Here is a 17,347-nt window from a genome sequence, read left to right on the forward strand (position 1 = left end):
CACACACACATTCACCCTTAACCCCAACCTGCTCCTTCCTCAGAGCTTGTTGTGGGGAGAACATTTCAGGAGGGCATCCAGCAGGAGGAAAGACCAACATCTCTCGCTTCTTGAGCTGCCGAGGTGCCCAATAGCAACGTAGTGGCTCAAAGTAAAAAAGAGCAGCGCGGGTGGCAGGTGGGGTGGAGGAAAAGGAAACTTCATCAAAGATGCAAGTGACAACTCCCAGGAGCTTATAGATTCCATCCGAACAGGAAAAATGAAAAGGTTAGAAAACAGTGGCAGGGTGGTGTCTCCAGCCATGTTTCAATTCACGCTGCACTGATAACAAGCCACATATCTGCCTTACCCAAGCAACTTCCCCAGTGCCCATCTCCCCACCTTGGAATAGGAAGGGGAGCGGGTCCCCACGACTCCGGAGTAATAATTAGGGGAGACCACTGCCTGTAGAGACTCCGCCAGAGGAAAGGAGCCGAGGGGCTGCGGCCCTTCTCTGCAATCCAGGAAGCCCCCTCCCGCGCGCAGGTGGGCGGGCGCCCCATGCCGCAAGGATGCAGGGCATGGAGCGAGGTACCGGGGCCCCTCCCAGAGACCCCCGCCAGCCCCGCCAGGGGGAGCGTCTGCGCCCGACGGCTGGCTGCGGGGACGCGGCGGACGGCGCAGGGCGGTGGCTCGGCTACGCGGCTCCCCTCCCGCGTCCCCACCCTCTCCCCGCCCGCCCCCGGCGAGGCCCTGCCCGCCCCCTCCGCCCCCTCCCGCGGCGCCATGCGCAGACTCAGTTCCTGGAGAAAGATGGCGACAGCCGAGAAGCAGAAACACGACGGGCGGGTGAAGATCGGCCACTACATCCTGGGAGACACGCTGGGGGTCGGGACGTTCGGCAAAGTGAAGGGTGAGGACCTCCGGGGCGAGGCTCGGCCCCAGCCCGGGATCCGAGTGACTTCCGCCTTTCGCATCTCTTCATCCTCCCCCGCCCCTTGCGTTCCTCGTCCCCCGGGCTCGGCAGTCCCTGTCCAGGCTCCGGCCGGAGTAGAGCCGGAGGCCACGGCGGGACTGCGGAGCGGCGCCCCCTGGGAGGGCGGGGGTGGGGTGGGGACTGGTCGCCATGGCGACGGTGCGACGGCCGGAGGGGCTCGTCCGTGCGAGGGGCGGGGATGCAGAGGTGCGAACTTTCCCAGGCCTGACGGTCGGGGGCTGCACTACTCGCTCCCTTAGCTGGGTGGGGGCGCCGGGGTCTTGGCCGGGAACCCTGGAGAGGCGGCCCGCCGTTCGTCCCAGCTGTGATCCCTCGGCTCAGGGCCAGCCCATCGGTTCCCTGGCCGTCCTCGGCATTGTCCATATTTCCGTCCTCTTCAGAAGGCTGTTGACTTACCTGCCCTGGCTGATTCTCAAGTGTGAAATGTGTTCCCCCGAAGTAAGGTTGCTTTGGGGAGTAGTTTACAGAGTTAAAAAAAAAAAAAAAAGGCCATTTTGCCGGAAAGGATCACTAATTTTTTTCGGAGCAGTTAATGAATATAAACTGGTCCTACATGTATTTGCGATCCTTGGTTTATGGTCTGAAAGCAGACGCCGTGCCTTCAGTGTTTCTGAATTACCAAACCTGGTAGGCAGTGCAGATTTTGCTTCCAGATAGTGTTTATTAATTCACTGATGCAGTTAGTTTCCGTTTATTTTCACAGGATATTTATATTTTAATTAATAGTTTTATGTACATTACTTGAAAAAAATTTTTCTTTAAAAAGTGGAATCGCTTACCCTTGTGTTTCAATACAGTATTCCGGAAATAACAAACTTGCTCTCCAGTCCACCAATGCTGGAACAAAAAGTTTAATTGCAAATTTTGTGAGGCATAAATATTTTTTCCTTCAACATATTTGACTTTATTATTAGGGATGTAGAGGAAGGAAGTATGGAACTGATAAAAATAATTCATGCATTGGCTTTGGATAAATAGCCTGTGACTTGCATATACTAAGCTCTTGGTAAATATTTGACTTGAAAGAGAAAAAAGTTTGTGAAAGTCTGTACAGTGAATTAACTAACTGAGCCTTGCTCTATCGGAGCTAAATAAACATTTTCTGATTTTATCTAGGGATGGAAGAGGAGAGCCCTTCCTTCTCTTGCTCTTTCTGAGTCATAGAACTGGAAAATTGCTGTATAGCCCACAGGGAAGCAACTGCCTAAACCTTCTTAAGAAAATCAGCAAGGCCAACAATGTAAGAAAGTAAGAAGCAAATGCCAGAATAGGGTAATAACAGCCATTAGGGTGGGTCTGTATTAGGCCAGTAAGATGTTTCTGTGCTTCTGAAGTTATTTATTTTTGGTGATGTTGTCTCTTTACTTGTTAGCAATTACAAACTTTCAGTTTATAAGTATTTGTAAGAAATACTCATTAATGCCACCCAAATAGTAATAACAGTTTTGATGCCTTCACCCCTCCCAGAGTTCTGTTTGGATTAGGATACTCATTGTTTTCCTAATATAGACCTGAGCAGAGTCAGGTCTCACTTTCTTATTGGCTAGGTGGCTTTTGGCATGGCAGATAGGAAAGCAAGAGGATATTTCTCATTTCCTGGGTTTGATCTGTGATGTGGCTGTGCCTTGAATCCCTCCAGTGACTGCTATTCCTTAACCTTCGCTCCTCCACATGTGCTTCTCTTGAAATACCACACACTGTCAAAGTCAACAATCTTTCCAAATATAGAAAGGCCAGTATTCGTCAAAGGATCATAGGTTTTATAGATATGGTTCATTTGTTCATAAATACGTTAATTGATGGTGGTCAAAATCTTCAACCAGTGCATTTTTTAAAGTTGTTAAACAGTTGGGATGCTTTCTGTCCCAAATAAGAAAATCCAATTCAGCCTAGCCAAGAACATCTCTTTCTGTGGTTCTCTGTCCAGAGCAAGGAAGCCCCAGCATAGCCCTCAAGAGTCTCATTGGCTCAATCATTCCCTCTGGCCAGGGATACCATGTGCTAACTGGCTTAGGCTTGTGTTGCTATAAGTAGGCACTAGCAGGAGAGATGGTATTACCCTTAGAGGAATATGGCCCACTCCTGGACGTGTGTGTGTGTGGGGGGGCATCTTCTTCTGAAGTACTTGAATAGTATGGGGGGACAGAGTAGATACCTACACAGAAATGGGTTTTTTTTAGAAGAGAGGAAGGGGGACATAGCTGCCCAGTGAGCAAGCAAAAATAGCCACTGTAGTGGTGACGATGGTAACTTACAGTAGCCAAGAATTTGACAGGAATTCTTATAAATTATATGATTAGCCACATATTTCAATGGAGACAATTTGGATTAGCTAGAGGTTTTAAAATTAGTCATACACATTGCTAAATTTAACATAGAAAAGGAGTCTAATAGAGGATGTTATACAGATATGCAGAAAAATTCCCGATATGGTATTCCATCTTATAGGAAACTTATGGGGGGGGGTGCAGAGAGGACTTTAAATTCATATGAATTATTTTGTTTCTTGTTACAGGTTTAAAAAAGATCCTTTGGTAATTTAATGGTAACATTTTGAGGGGAAACTTTAAATAGACAGCTAGGGTTAGTTTGGGATTATGCTTGAATTATCTTATTTCCAAGATACTTTTTTCTCCCCCCCCCCCGCCCCCCGCTCCCCGGTTGTCAAGGTGTTAGTCTCCACTCCCTTGTGGGGTCTAGTCCCCTTTCCTCCCAGAACAATTATAAAAGCATGGATGAACAGAGTCATGTTACTACTGCAGTAAATTTAAATGACAGTTTTTGTTAGTTTTCCAAAAGAAGATGCCTCTTTAGTAGGGTGGGTAGTCTTTGGCAAATGAGTTGTTTATACATACAATCTATTTATTAATTTGGTGAGTATTTCTATATAAAACTGCAATTTAAGATAAATAGGTGACTCTTTGAATGAATCAAAGAAGTTACTTAAAAGCTTCTTGAAGTAAAAAATCGATATGTGAATTAGAGCTATATATATCGGCATGGGTGAATTTCAAGTATATAAGGTTAGGCCACAAAAACAAGAAGTTGAAGAATATATATAGTCATGTTATTCATATAAAATTTAAAAACATGCAAAAACACTCATGCATTACTGGTAGGAGTACAAATTTGTACCACCTCTATAGAGTATGACAGTATTTATTAAAGTTAACCCAGCAATTCAACTTCTAGGAATTTATCCTATAGGTGTATGAAATAATGAGTTATTCATTATCATATTGTTTATAAATACAAAAGATTGGAAGTAACCTTTCTAGTAGGACAATAGATAAATTATGGTTTATCCATAGTGGTATACCTTGCAGATATTAGGAAAAAAGGAAAAAAAAGCAAGCGACTTCATATAATACAGGGAACAGTTTCCAATGTGGTTTTTTTTGGTTTTTTTTTTGCTGTACGCGGGCCTCTCACTGTTGTGGCCTCTCCCATTGCGGAGCACAGGCTCCAGACGCGCAGGCTCAGCGGCCATGACTCACGGGCCCAGCTGCTCCGCGGCATGTGGGATCCTCCCAGACCGGGGCACGAACCCGTGTCCCCTGCATCGGCACGCGGACTCTCAACCACTGCACCACCAGGGAAGCCCTCCAATCTGTATTTTTAAGAGGAAAAAATAAGGGGATAGTAGAACAAAGTATATAGTATTCCTACCATTTGTGTATAAAGAGCAGGGACAAATTAAAGTAAGTGTAACTACTTGCATATGTATAGAGTGTCTCTTTAAAGATACACACGAAACTGTTACATTAGTTGTTCAGGGGAGGGGAACTAGGTAGCAGAGGGACATGTCACTGTATATCTTTTTATAGTTTTGAATTGTGTAGTGCAGGTATTATGTATTCAAAAGAATATATAAAATTAAATTTGTAAAATAACCATATGAAAAACATTGTTACTGTATCATTTATGGATTCATACCTGTGGGAAAGACAAACACCACATTCAAGATAGTGGTAACCTCTAGGGAGAGAGAAAGGAGAAAGGAATCTGGGAGGAGTCAGACTGGGCTTCAGTTGCATCTGTTAATGTTTTACTGCTTAAGCTACTGTTGGGTGGAACATGGGTATTTGGCTTGCCTTTTGGGATGCCTGAAATGTTTGGTTAAGGAAAGGTACCTTTCTCACATTTCCACCTATAGCTTTTAAAACTCATCTCTCTCTAGGATTAAGTTATTTCCCTGATACTTTTAGCAGTGAGATTTTTTTTTCTCAATTTTAGAGTGAGAATGAAATAGTTGGGTGATTAGAATATCTTTATAAATATTTCCATCTTTGTGGCGTCTCTTTATCAGTATTTAAAATTCTCTCTTTCAAAGTATGATCTTGTTTTACTTCAGGATTACATAGCTGATTAGAAGAGCATCTGTTACACTGTTCTACAGTTAGACAAAGTTCCCTTTAGAAAGCAATAACAGGTTGTTAGCTAATATTTAGTTGACTCATCTGTTGCTTTTGTTGTGCGGGAGACATTGTGAATTCTGGTAACCTTTGCTGGGAATGACTCAAGTCTTTCATGGCAGAAATACCTGTCTTCCATTTCACTTAAAAGCAACATCTTAGCATTACTGTAAAACAGTGACAGTCTGAAGAGTAACGTTTTGAGCTTTGGAAAAGGGGAGAAATATCTTAGTAATGCATATTCCTGACAAAGTCCATTTACCGCACTGATTGACTTATGGAGCAGCAGTTAATTTGGCTGTAACTGAGTTAAGTCGCTGGAGAATCTTTAGCCTAGTTTTGAGAAAAAGTTCAGGTTTTGATATTGTGCCAAGGCTTTTTTTCCCTTCCCACTGCACTTTGATGGTGGGGTAGAGTGGAGAGGTCCAAGACTTGGAATATTTCTAATTAGAAGACCGGTTCCAACTTGATCAGTTAATAGCTTTACTTCAACAAATTAATCTCCCAGAGTCTCATGTTACCTGTATCATAGGTTTATTGTGAGGATCGAATGTGATAATGTGTTTCCTAAGCTATAATAAGGTGACTATATTTTCAAAAGTATTACGCTACTGAAATTCTAATGCTGAAGTACGTTGGCAGTTGGGTTCAAGGCAGATATCTGTGTTCTTACAAGTAAGGAAAACATGACATATTATATTATGGCCTTAAATTAGTAAGATTTTGCTGGGAGGAAAAAGGGAGAAAAATAATAGGAGATACTGCCTACTCTGAAAGAGAAGATATTTAGAGAATCAATGTTGGGACATATTTTAAAACTTTTTTTTTTTTGCGGTACGCGGGCCTCTCACTGTTGTGGCCTCTCCCGTTGCGGAGCACAGGCTCTGGACGCGCAGAGCTCAGCGGCCATGGCTCACGGGCCCAGCCGCTCCGCAGCATGTGGGATCTTCCCGGATCGGGGCATGAACCCATGACCCCTGCATCGGCAGGCGGACTCTCAACCACTGCGCCACCAGGGAAGCCCAACATGTTTTAAAACTTCTGAGGGAAAAACCTGTATCCAATTAAGACTGGGAAATACCAGGTTAAACGTTTGATAGGCTTCTTTATGGCAGGGCTCTTTAGAGCCATTACTATATTAATATGTATAATGAGTTTCCAAAAGGGAGAGCAGACATCCTTTCCCAGACTCCTTGATTATGAAATCTTTTTCTGTGGAGAGTCTCCAGTCCTAGTGTTTTGTAGAGCATACTTTAGAAAGTCTATTCTAATAATTTTAGTTTTATGATTTTTTCTAGCCCATAGAAACTTAGAATCCTGAAATTAGAACATTGGAGAGGAGGCTGTGAGTTGACTCCTGATAGTCTTTGAAGGATGAGACACAACTTGAAAAAGCAGAGAACCCTAGGAGCTGGAACATAATAGTCTGGGAGCAAGAAGTAACTGCCATGGATGTCACTGTGTGTGGGCATAGGGAGTAACTGATGCTCATACAAGGTGAACATTTGCTTGGTTCCCCATCATCACTGTGTTCCATTTAAGAATTCTTGGATGGGACTTCCCTGGTGGCATAGTGGTTAAGAATCCGCCTGCCGAGCAACTAAGCCCACGCTCCACAACTACTGAGCCTGTGCTCTAGAGCCCGCGAGCCACAACTACTGAGCCTATATGCTGCAACTACTGAAGCCCATGCGCCTAGATCCCGTGCTCCACGACACGTGCACCGCAATGAGAAGCTCGCTCACTGCAATGAAGAGTAGCCCCTGCTCGCCGCAACTAGAGAAAGCCCATGTGCAGCAACGAAGACCCAACACAGCCAAAAATAAATAAATAAAATAAATAAATTTATATATAAAAAAAAGAATCCACCTGCCAATGCAGGAGACATGGGTTCAATCCCTGGTCTAGGAAGATCCCACATGCTGTGGAGCAACTAAGCCCGTGCGCCACAACTACTGAGCCTGTGCTCTAGAGTCAGTGAGCCACAACTACTGAAGCCCACATGCCTAGAGCCCATACTCTGCAACAAGAGAAGCCACCACAATGAGAAGCCCACGCACTGCAACGAAGAGTAGCCCCCGCTCGCCGCAACTAGAGAAAGCCTGCGCGCAGCAATGAAGACCCAATGCAGCCAAAAATAAATAAATTTATTTTAAAAAAAAAGAATTCTTGGACATGTGTAGTTCAGTTTAGAAAACCTGTTTTCAAAAAAGATTACTTTTGTTAACTTGTTGATTTTAATGGTGAATATCATAAACTTATCAGTTTCCTAGGGCTGCAGTAACAAAGTACCACAAACTGGGTGGCTTAAAACAACAGAAATTGTTTTGGAGTTCTGGAGGCCATAAGTCCGAAATCAAGGGTTTAGTAGGGTTACACTCCCTCTGAAGGCTTTAGGGGAGAATCTATTTCTTGCCTCTTCCAGCTTCTGGTGGCTCCTGGTGTTCCTTGGCTTGTGGTAGCAAAGCTCCATTCTCTGCTTGTCTTCACATGGCCCCATTTGTGTGTGTGTGCCTGTGTTCTCTCCTTTTCTTATAAGGACACCAGTCATTAGACATAGAGCCCACCCTACATCTAGGATGATTTCATCCTGAGATCCTTAACTAAGTACACCCCCAAAGACCCTATTTCCAAATAAGATCCCATTCTGTGGATATAGTAGACGTGAGTTTGTGGGGAGGGGGACACTTTTCAACCCACTGCACTTGCCATTACAGTTTATGTGCTTTTATTTGTTTATTTATTTGGCCGTGGTGCACAGCTTGCGGGATCTTAGTTCCCTGACCAGGGCTTGAACCCAGAGCCTGAACCCAGGGCCTGGCAGTGAAAGCCCTGAGTCCTAACCACTGGACCGCCAGGGAAATCCCTAGGTACTTTTAGTTTTATGTTCTTAATGTCTCCCTTATGATGCAGTCATCCCTCAGTATCTGTGAGGGATTGGTTCCAGGAGTCCCTGAGGATACCAGCGTCTGTGGATGCTCAAGTCCCTTATATTAAGTGACATAGTACAGTCGGCTCTCCATACCCTCAGGTTCTGCATATGGGGAGAGGGAGGCTGAATGTTTATTTACTGAAAAAAAGTCCTAGTATAAATGGACTGTTGCAGTTCAAACCCGTGTTGTTCAAGGATCAATTGTACTTTTTGAGTAACTTTTTAAAATTTAAAAAAAAAATTTTTGTGGTAAGCGGGCCTCTCACCGTTGTGGCCTCTCCTATTGCGGAGCACAGGCTCTGGACGCGCAGGCTCAGCGGCCATGGCTCACGGGCCCAGCCGCTCTGCGGCATGTGGGATCTTCCCGGACCGGGGCACGAACCCGTGTCCCCTTCATCGGCAGGCGGACTCTCAACCACTGTGCCACCAGGGAAGCCCTTGAGTAACTTTTAAACTGGTTTAATAAAATGAATAAAATGTCTTCTTTGGTATCTTGTATTAAAACATTGAAATCAATAGGAAGCAGGTTTTTATTAGACTGGATTTATTTTTCATATACAAGAGAAAGGTCATAGTAGCAGTGTCTGGCACATAGTAGGTGCAGGTGCTCAATAACTATTTCTTAAATATATGAATGAATTTTTAGAATAAGTCTTATTAGTATGGGGAATTCACTCTATTATTCTTTTCAAAACTACAAGACTGTAAATTAAGGGTTCTGCTTATATGTTCAACTTCTACTATTTATGTTTTATTAAAAGGATATTTAGTATTATTATACTACGTAATATTCTTTTGAGGATTATCTTTTTAAAAATATCACATTTCACTTACCCTTTTTGGAAAAAGCACAAGTTTTTGAGACAGATCTGGCTTTGTATTTTTGCTTTGTCAGTCACTAGCTGTGTAACTTTGGGCAAGTTATTTCATCTTCCTGTGCCTCAGTTACTTGTAAAGTGTTGCTAATAATACTAGTCTTCCAGGGTTGGTGAGAGTTGGAGTCAGTATGTTTGGGTACAAAGTGGGTATGTCATGAATATTAACTAGTGAGTTGTACACCTTAATTGTGTATTATAAATCAACTAGATTTATATGTTAAAAAGTAGTAGTCATTTAAAAAAATCTGATTTCAACTTAAGTCAAATGAACCTGTTTTCACCTCTGTGCTCTTCTATGACAGAATAAGTGTTTCTATAGTTTTTGGGTAGTCGGTGAAATCCCTGTCAAGGACTTGGCACTATGTATATATATGTCTAGCAATATTATGTTGAAAATTAACCAAAGTTAGGAAATGGGTTGAACTTTGGAAGCTAGAAATCTCTGGTATTGATGGGATAGAGGAGGATGGAGCAGGTTAGTGAGATTGAAGCTTATGGGAATGGAAACTAGATGCATAGAAATTACAGCTATTATTTATTTAGTACTTATTATGTACCTGGATCTAAGTGGATAAAAGGGACAAATCAAAGAGCTGAGATAAGATTGGCTATATAGGATTAAATCAGAAAATTTAGGACTGATTAGCTAGGAATGGGGGACAGGTTTGGAAGCAATGGAGAATATATAACCCTGAATAGCAATAGCCATCCTTTCTTTATTGAGCACTTAACTGTGCCGGTCACTATGGAAAGTGCTTTACAAAGCCTACTTCATGTCACCCTCATGGAGTACGTGGTATTCTGATTTTGAATAGAAGGTTGAAGTAATTTAACTTGTTCAAGTCAAACATTTAGTAAATACCTTCATGCAGGACCAAAGCCCAGATCTTTGTGACTGCAAAGCCCATGCTCTGTACACAGATTGCCTTCTCATGTGGAAGTGGAATTGGGTGCTTAGCCCTACTCCTGAAAAAGATGAATCTGTTAATACCTATCATTGTTTTTTCCTTCTCTTTGAAATTTTTCTTAATTGAATAGAATATTAAAAAGTAAGTAAAATTTGAAAAAAAGACCAGAGTAGAATAACTTTTAATTATGGCACATTATCATTTTTATGTAAATATTTTTGTATAGCTGGAAAATGTAGAATACATATACAATTTTTGTTTGTTCTTTTCATGTTTATGAGAGCATTTCATGTAGTTTTTCTATGAGAGTCTGTTATGTTGGAATGACAATATGTTAAACTGTTCTCTGAAATTGGTCATTTAGGTTAATTGCAGTATTTGTTCTTATATAAGACACTGTAATAAACATATTTATGCACATTTTTTCATTTACTTAATTCTAAGTTAAATTACAAGTCCAGGAACAACAAATTAAAACAAAAATGAAATAGCACCTTTAATGCTATTCTAGGACATTAATTGCCTTTTTATTGCCCTAAAATGTACTGTTGGTTTACACAGCCATGAAAAAGGAATTATTATACTAATATTCCATTAAAAGAACCGAACTGTTGGGACTTCCCTGGTGGTGCAGTGGTTAAGACTCCACACTCCCAACGCAGGGGGCCTGGGTTCTATCCCTGGTCAGGGAACTAGATCCCACATGCATGCAGCAACTGGGAGTTTGCATGCCACAACTAAGGAGCCTGCCTGCCACAACTAAGACCCAGTGTAACCAAATAAATAAATAAATATTAAAACAAAAACAAAAAACCCCAAACTGATCATGTACTCTGCCTATTGACTTAGTTTGGAATGTCTGTGTATGTGTGAGAATTTGAATGATCTCTTTACAGTTGTTGTCATGACACCTTCCCCCTCCCTGACATTGTCTTAATTTTTGTTTGAATATTTATGCAATCACACTTTTGTGATTTCTTCCACTGTTTCAAAAGTGAAGAAGTTATGCCTCTATACTTCTAATTAATTTATAATTTGATGAAATGCTCAAGTTTTAGAAAAAAGTTTAGCTATACCTTGATTGTCTGGTGATTGATTTCATTCTGTTTATTCTGCCTTCTTTATTTTTTTGGGGGGGGGGCATCTATTATTTATAGGTGGAATGATATTCTACTCCTTATTACTCATGAGTTGAATTTTACTTGATTCCCTATGCCTTGTCTATCACCTTCCCTCCTGCTCTTGCTAATTTTTTCCTAACTTTTTGGTATGTGCTCCATAAAATTTTCTGTCACATATCTGCTGCAACTTACTGCTTTCTAAATGATTTTAGTTGTTCTGTTGTAAAGTTTGTCTTGCACTCTCTTATTTCATAACTTCTTTATTTTCTTATCATCATGAAATAGTTAATAATTTTCCTAGAACATTCACATATTTCTCAAGTGAGCATTATTAATGTCCATTCTTTTTGTTTGCTTGTTTAATTCTTTGGGACTCGTTTTGGTGTTTCTTACCTTACAGTTACTTTGGTCCTCTTCAGAGGCCAGGAACGTCCCAGGGACCCAGGCTGCTTTCCACTGGTACTTTCCCTGGCAGCGTTAACTGGCATATAGTAGATGCTCCATACATAAGGCCAAATGAATGAATTTGAGAGAATGCTTTGCATTTCCTATTCCAGGTCCTTATTTCATGACAGAATGTACATCAAGAGTTTCAGTAAGCCCTAATTATTTCTTAAAGTTAATTGGGGTTGAAAATAAGCAGAGTATGGTATAAGAGGAGACTGGTCAATGAATTGGAGTTTCATCAACCAGTTGATGAATTGGAGTTTAGACCCAAATGGATTCTGCCAATATTAACTGGTATTGTTGCTATTTCCCAGTTCTGTTTCAGTTGTGCAGTTAAAGGGAAAAGGTTCCTACTAAGCCATGCTTGGAGTTTTGGGGGTAGTTGGGACAGATGAGATTAGTACTTACTCAGTATCAATAAATTAGGGCTCAGAAAGAAGATACTTCCTGAATTAGGGTTTAACAGTCAAGTTGACTCCTCTTAATCACATCTGATTGGTACTGGAGACTGTAGAAAACCTTATCAGAAATTAGAATGTGCTTGATTTCTACAGTTCATTTCAGCTGTGACTATAGGTTTTTCTTCCTCACTGGTTTCATATATATTTTAATGATGTTTTGATGGCAATATATCCAGTGCATTATGCTACCGTGCCATCTTTCAGAAAGCTTCTATAATTTCTTAGCTATGAATGGTTCTTTTTTTTTTTTTAATTGAGGTATAGTTGATTTACAGTATTATATTCATTTCAGGTATACAACATAGTGATTCAAAATTTTTATAGATTTATACTCCATTTAAAGTTATTATAAAATGTTAGCTATATTCCCTGTGCTGTACAATATATCCTTGTAGATTATTTATTTCATATTGATACACAGTTTGTACCTGTTCCTCCCCTACCTCTGTCTTGCCCCTTCCCACTTCCCTCTCCCCACTGGCAACCACTAGTTTGTTCTCTATATCTGTGAGTCTGTTTCGGTTTTGTTATATTCACCAGTTTGTTTTATTTTTTAGATTCCATGTGTAAGTGATGATATACAGTATTTGTCTTTCTTTCTGACTTATTTCATAGCATAATACCCTCCAGGTGCATCCATGTTGTTGTAAATGGCAAAATATCATTCCTTTTTATGGCTGAGTAATAGTCCATTGTTATATATGGATATATATATATATATACCACATCTTATTTATTCATTCATCTGTTGATGGACACTTAGGTTGCTTCCATGTGTTGGCTATTGTAAATAGTGCTGCTATGAACATTGGGGTGCATGTATCTTTTTGAATTAGTGTTTTTGTTTTCTTCAGATATATACCCCAGGAGTGGGATTGCTGGATCATATGGTAGTTCTACTTTTAGTTTTCTGAGGAACCGCCATACTATTTTCCATAGTGGCTGTGCCAATTTGCATTCCCACCAGCAGTGTACAAGGGTTCCCTTTTCTCCACATCCTTGCCAACATTTGTTATTTGTAGACTTTTTTTTTTTTTTTTTGCGGTATGCGGGCCTCTCACTGTTGTGGCCTCTCCTGTTGCGGAGCACAGGCTCCGGACGTGCAAGCTCAGCGGCAATGGCTCACAGGCCCAGCTGCTCTGCGGCACGTGGGATCTTCCCGGACTGGGGCACGAACCCGTGTCCCCTGCATCGGCAGGCGGACTCTCAACCACTGCGCCACCAGGGAAGCCCATATTTGTAGACTTTTTGATGACAGCCATTCTGACAGGTGTGATGTGATATCTCATTGTGGTTTTGATTTGTATTTCTCTGATGATTAGCAATGTTGAGCATCTTTTCATGTGTCTATTGGCCAGCCATGGATGGTTGTGAGATTAGGTGAACTATATAAATGGTACTTACAAGAAAAGTTAGAGATTCCCTTTACATTTTAGTAGTTTAAAAATGGCACTTTTTGGAGATTAATCCTTTGTCAGTTGCTTCATCTGCAAATATTTTCTCCTATTCTGAGGGCTGTCTTTTCGTCTTGTTTCTGGTTTCCTTTGCTGTGCAAAAGCTTTCAAGTTTCATTAGGTCCCATTTGTTTATTTTTGTTTTTACTTCCCTTTCTCTAGGAGGTGGGTCAAAAAGGATCTTGCTGTGATTTATGTCATAGAGTGTTCTGCTTGTGTTTTCCTCTAAGAGTTTTATAGTGTCTGGCCTTATATTTAGGATTTTTCTTTTTTTTTTAAATATTTAGGTCTTTAATCCATTTTGAGTTTATTTTTGTGTATGGTGTTAGGGAGTGTTCTAATTTCATTCTTTTACATGTAGCTGTCCAGTTTTCCCAGCACCACTTATTGAAGAGGCTGTCTTTTCTCCATTGTATATTCTTTCCTCCTTTATCAAAGATAAGGTGACCATATGTGCGTGGGTTTATATCTGGGCTTTCTATCCTGTTCCATTGATCTATATTTCTGTTTTTGTGCCAGTACCATACTGTCTTGATTACTGTAGCTTTGTAGTATAGTCTGAAGTCAGGGAGCATGATTCCTCCAGCTCCGTTTTTCTTTCTCAAGATTGCTTTGGCTATGCAGGGTCTTTTGTGTTTCACAGATTGCCAACAAACACATGAAAGGATGCTCAACGTCACTAATCATTAGAGAAATGCAAATCAGAACTGCAATGAGGTATCACCTCACACCAGTCAGAATGGCCATCATGAGAAAATCTACAAACAGTAAACGCTGGAGAGGGTGTGGAGAAAAGGGAACCCTCTTGCACTGTTGTTGGGAATGTAAATTGATACAGCCCCTATGGAGAACAGTATGGAGGTTCCTTTAAAAACTAAAAATAGAACTACCATACCACCCTGCAATCCCACTACTGGGCATATACCCTGCGAAAACCATAATTCAAAAAGAGTCATGTACCACAATGTTCATTGTAGCACTATTTGCAGTAGCCAGGATATGGAAGCAACCTAAGTGTCCATAAACAGATGAATGGATAAAGAAGAAGTGGCACATATATATAATGGAATATTACTCAGCCATAAAAAGAAACGAAACTGAGTTATTTGTAGTGAGGTGGGTGGACCTAGAATCTATCCTACAGAGTGAATTAAGTCAGAAAGAGAAAAACAAATACTGTATGCTAACACATGTACATGGAATATAAGAAAAAAATGGTTCTGAAGAACCTAGGGGCAGGACAGGAATAAAGACGTAGTCGTAGAGAATGGACTTGAGGACACGGGAAAGGGGGAGGGTAAGCTGGGACGAAGTGAGAGAGTGGTATGGACATATATACACTACCAAATGTAAAACAGATAGCTAGTGGGAAGCAGCTGCATAGCACAAGGAGATCAGCTTGGTGCTTTGTGACCACCTGGAGGGGTGGGATAGGGAGGGTGGGAGGGAGACGCAAGAGGGAGGGGATATGGGGATATATGTATATACATAGAGCTGATTCACTTTGTTATACAGCAGAAACTAACACACCATTGTAAAGCATTATACTCCAATAAAGATGTTTTAAAAAAAAATGGCACTTTTACTTTATGATTCCCTGATAATCCTTTGGGTTAGACTATGTTGCGGTTGAACATTTGCTCATGTGCTGGGAAGATTTGTATTGTGGGAGTATTGTGAAAGTTAAGAAAGGATCTGGGCGGGTCCCAGCATCAGCTTCGCGAAGGCTCTCGGCCTCTCGGCCTCTCGGCCTCTCGGCCTCTCGGCGTGCCGCGGCCCGCAGGCACCCGGCACATGCCCGCCCCTCCGCCACAATGCCCAAGAGGAAGGTCAGCTCCGCCGAGGAGGAGCCCGAGAGGAGATCGGTGAGGTTGTCAGTTAAACCGGCTCCCGCAAAAGTGGAAACGAAGCCAAAAAAGGCAGCAGGAAAGGATAAATCTTCAGCCAAAAAAGTGCAGACAAAAGGGAAAAGGGGAGCAAAGGGAAAACAGGCTGAAGTGGCTAACCAAGAGACTAAAGAAGACTTACCTGCAGAAAACAGAGAAACTAAAAATGAGAAGAGCCCAGACTCTGATGAAGCAGGAGAGAAAGAAGCAACTCTGATTCATATCACACATCCGGTCCTATCAGGGGTCCCTGTCTCCCTGCTTGTACAATCCAGAGGAATATTCTTATCAACTATTTTGTAAATGCAAGTGTTTTAGTAGTTCTAGAAACAGTTTTAAAAAGGAGGGAATCCCACCTTATCCCATTTTTTAAGTGTAAATGCTTTTTTTTTAAGAGGTGAAATCATTTGCTGGTTGTTTTTTGGTACAACCAGAAAATAGTGGGATATTGAATATGGAAGGCTTTGATTATCTTGGGAGTCAGCTTAACATTCCACAGATGAGGGGTAGCTTTTATATCCTATAATACAAAGCATACTAAATGGCAGTTTGGAGTCAGTTGTGCATTTAATGTCTTAAACACTTGAAATTACTTCTTTTCCCATGTTGTTTTTGGTTGAATTGTTTCCCAAAGCAAACCACTCACTCCCTGATCTTGGCTCTCCTGGTCAGAATTTTGTGTACTCTGTAACATCTTTGGTTGTGGTAGTCCAGTTTTTCTCGTAACTTTGTTAATGTGCTCTGAACGATTGACAATTTGAGTATGTAGTGTATATGATATTAAATTGTGAATTAGTGGGACTTACGATGTAACAGCATATCAGTATTTGAAGATATTGGTACTTGATACCCTGTCAAGGAAAATTTGCCTCCAAATTTTAAGCTGGAAAGTCACTGGAATAACTGTTCAGAAAAGAATCACAACTACATGATTTTTTAGATTTTTGGTACGTATGTTAAGAAATGTATACAATTTAGGAACTTCCCTGGTGGCACAGTGGTTAAGAATCTGCCTGCCAATGCAGGGAACACGGGTTCAAGCCCTGGTCCGGGAAGATCCCATGTGCCTCGGAGCGACTAATCCTGTGCACCACAACTACTGAGCCTGCACTCTAGAGCCCGTGCGCCACAACTGCTGAGTCCGTGTGCCACAACTACTGAAGCCCACGCGCCTGGACCCCATGCTCTGCAACAAGAGAAGCCACCGCAGTGAGAAGCCTGCGCACAGCAAAGAAGAGTAGCCCCCGCTCGCTGCAACTAGAGAAAGCCTGTGCCCAGCAGCAAAGATCCAACACAGCCAAGAAAAAAAAAGAATCGTATACAATTTAAATGTCTGTGCTGATCCTCAAAACAACCAGTAAAATCTCAATTATGAAAAAAAAAAAGGAAAGGATACGGACAAAATGGGAGGTGAACTTAGGTGGCAAGTTACATTCTTGAAAGGGACTGAGTTAGGACTCTGATTTAAACACTTTTCTTTGAGTCTTATTTAACAAAGACTTTTTCTTCCATTGTGAAATATCTGTATAACCTAACCTTAAATTTAACATTATTAACTAAAATATTTAAGCAAAGTAGCAAATGCTTAAAAAATTCAAAATAATGAGGAACCACCCCATCCCCTGTCCACCCCTCTCAGCTGCAGGGGGTTTCATGGGGCAGAAGATCCCTTCACTCATTGTCTTGGTTAGCTTGGTGGGGAAAAAAATGTTAAATTGTTGAAAACCATTGGACCCGATGATCTGTAAGGTTCTCTTTAGTTCTAAAATTCTAAACTTCTTATTGTTAAATCGTCAAGAGCACATACTAAGTGAGGAGCAAACAATGTGTCTTTTTTTTTCTTTTAGAAAAAATAATTATCTCATTCCT

General features: G+C 41.3%; 1 protein-coding gene and 1 pseudogene across 5 annotated transcripts in view; both read left to right on the forward strand.

The window, feature by feature from the left end:
- The first annotated feature begins 758 nt into the window (after window positions 1-758).
- The window catches only part of PRKAA1 (protein kinase AMP-activated catalytic subunit alpha 1), a 46,634-nt gene continuing 30,045 nt past the window's right edge, over window positions 759-17,347 (forward strand). For 3 of the 5 annotated variants that reach the window (XM_027101203.1, XM_027101208.1, XM_027101209.1), the window contains exon 1: window positions 759-892. In XM_027101203.1, coding sequence (XP_026957004.1) covers window positions 766-892 — 127 coding nt within the window. In that variant the 5' untranslated portion in view covers window positions 759-765. Of the gene's footprint in view, window positions 893-2,092; window positions 2,225-17,347 lie in introns of all 5 variants that reach the window. The other 2 variants (XM_027101206.1, XM_027101204.1) reach the window with 2 other exon arrangements.
- On the forward strand, window positions 15,096-16,540 carry LOC113617605 (non-histone chromosomal protein HMG-14 pseudogene; annotated as a pseudogene).

Source organism: Aethalodelphis obliquidens, unplaced genomic scaffold, assembly GCF_003676395.1.
Source record: "Aethalodelphis obliquidens isolate GAN/ISIS:26980383/991018 unplaced genomic scaffold, ASM367639v1 scaffold4, whole genome shotgun sequence".
NCBI lineage: Eukaryota > Metazoa > Chordata > Mammalia > Artiodactyla > Delphinidae > Aethalodelphis > Aethalodelphis obliquidens.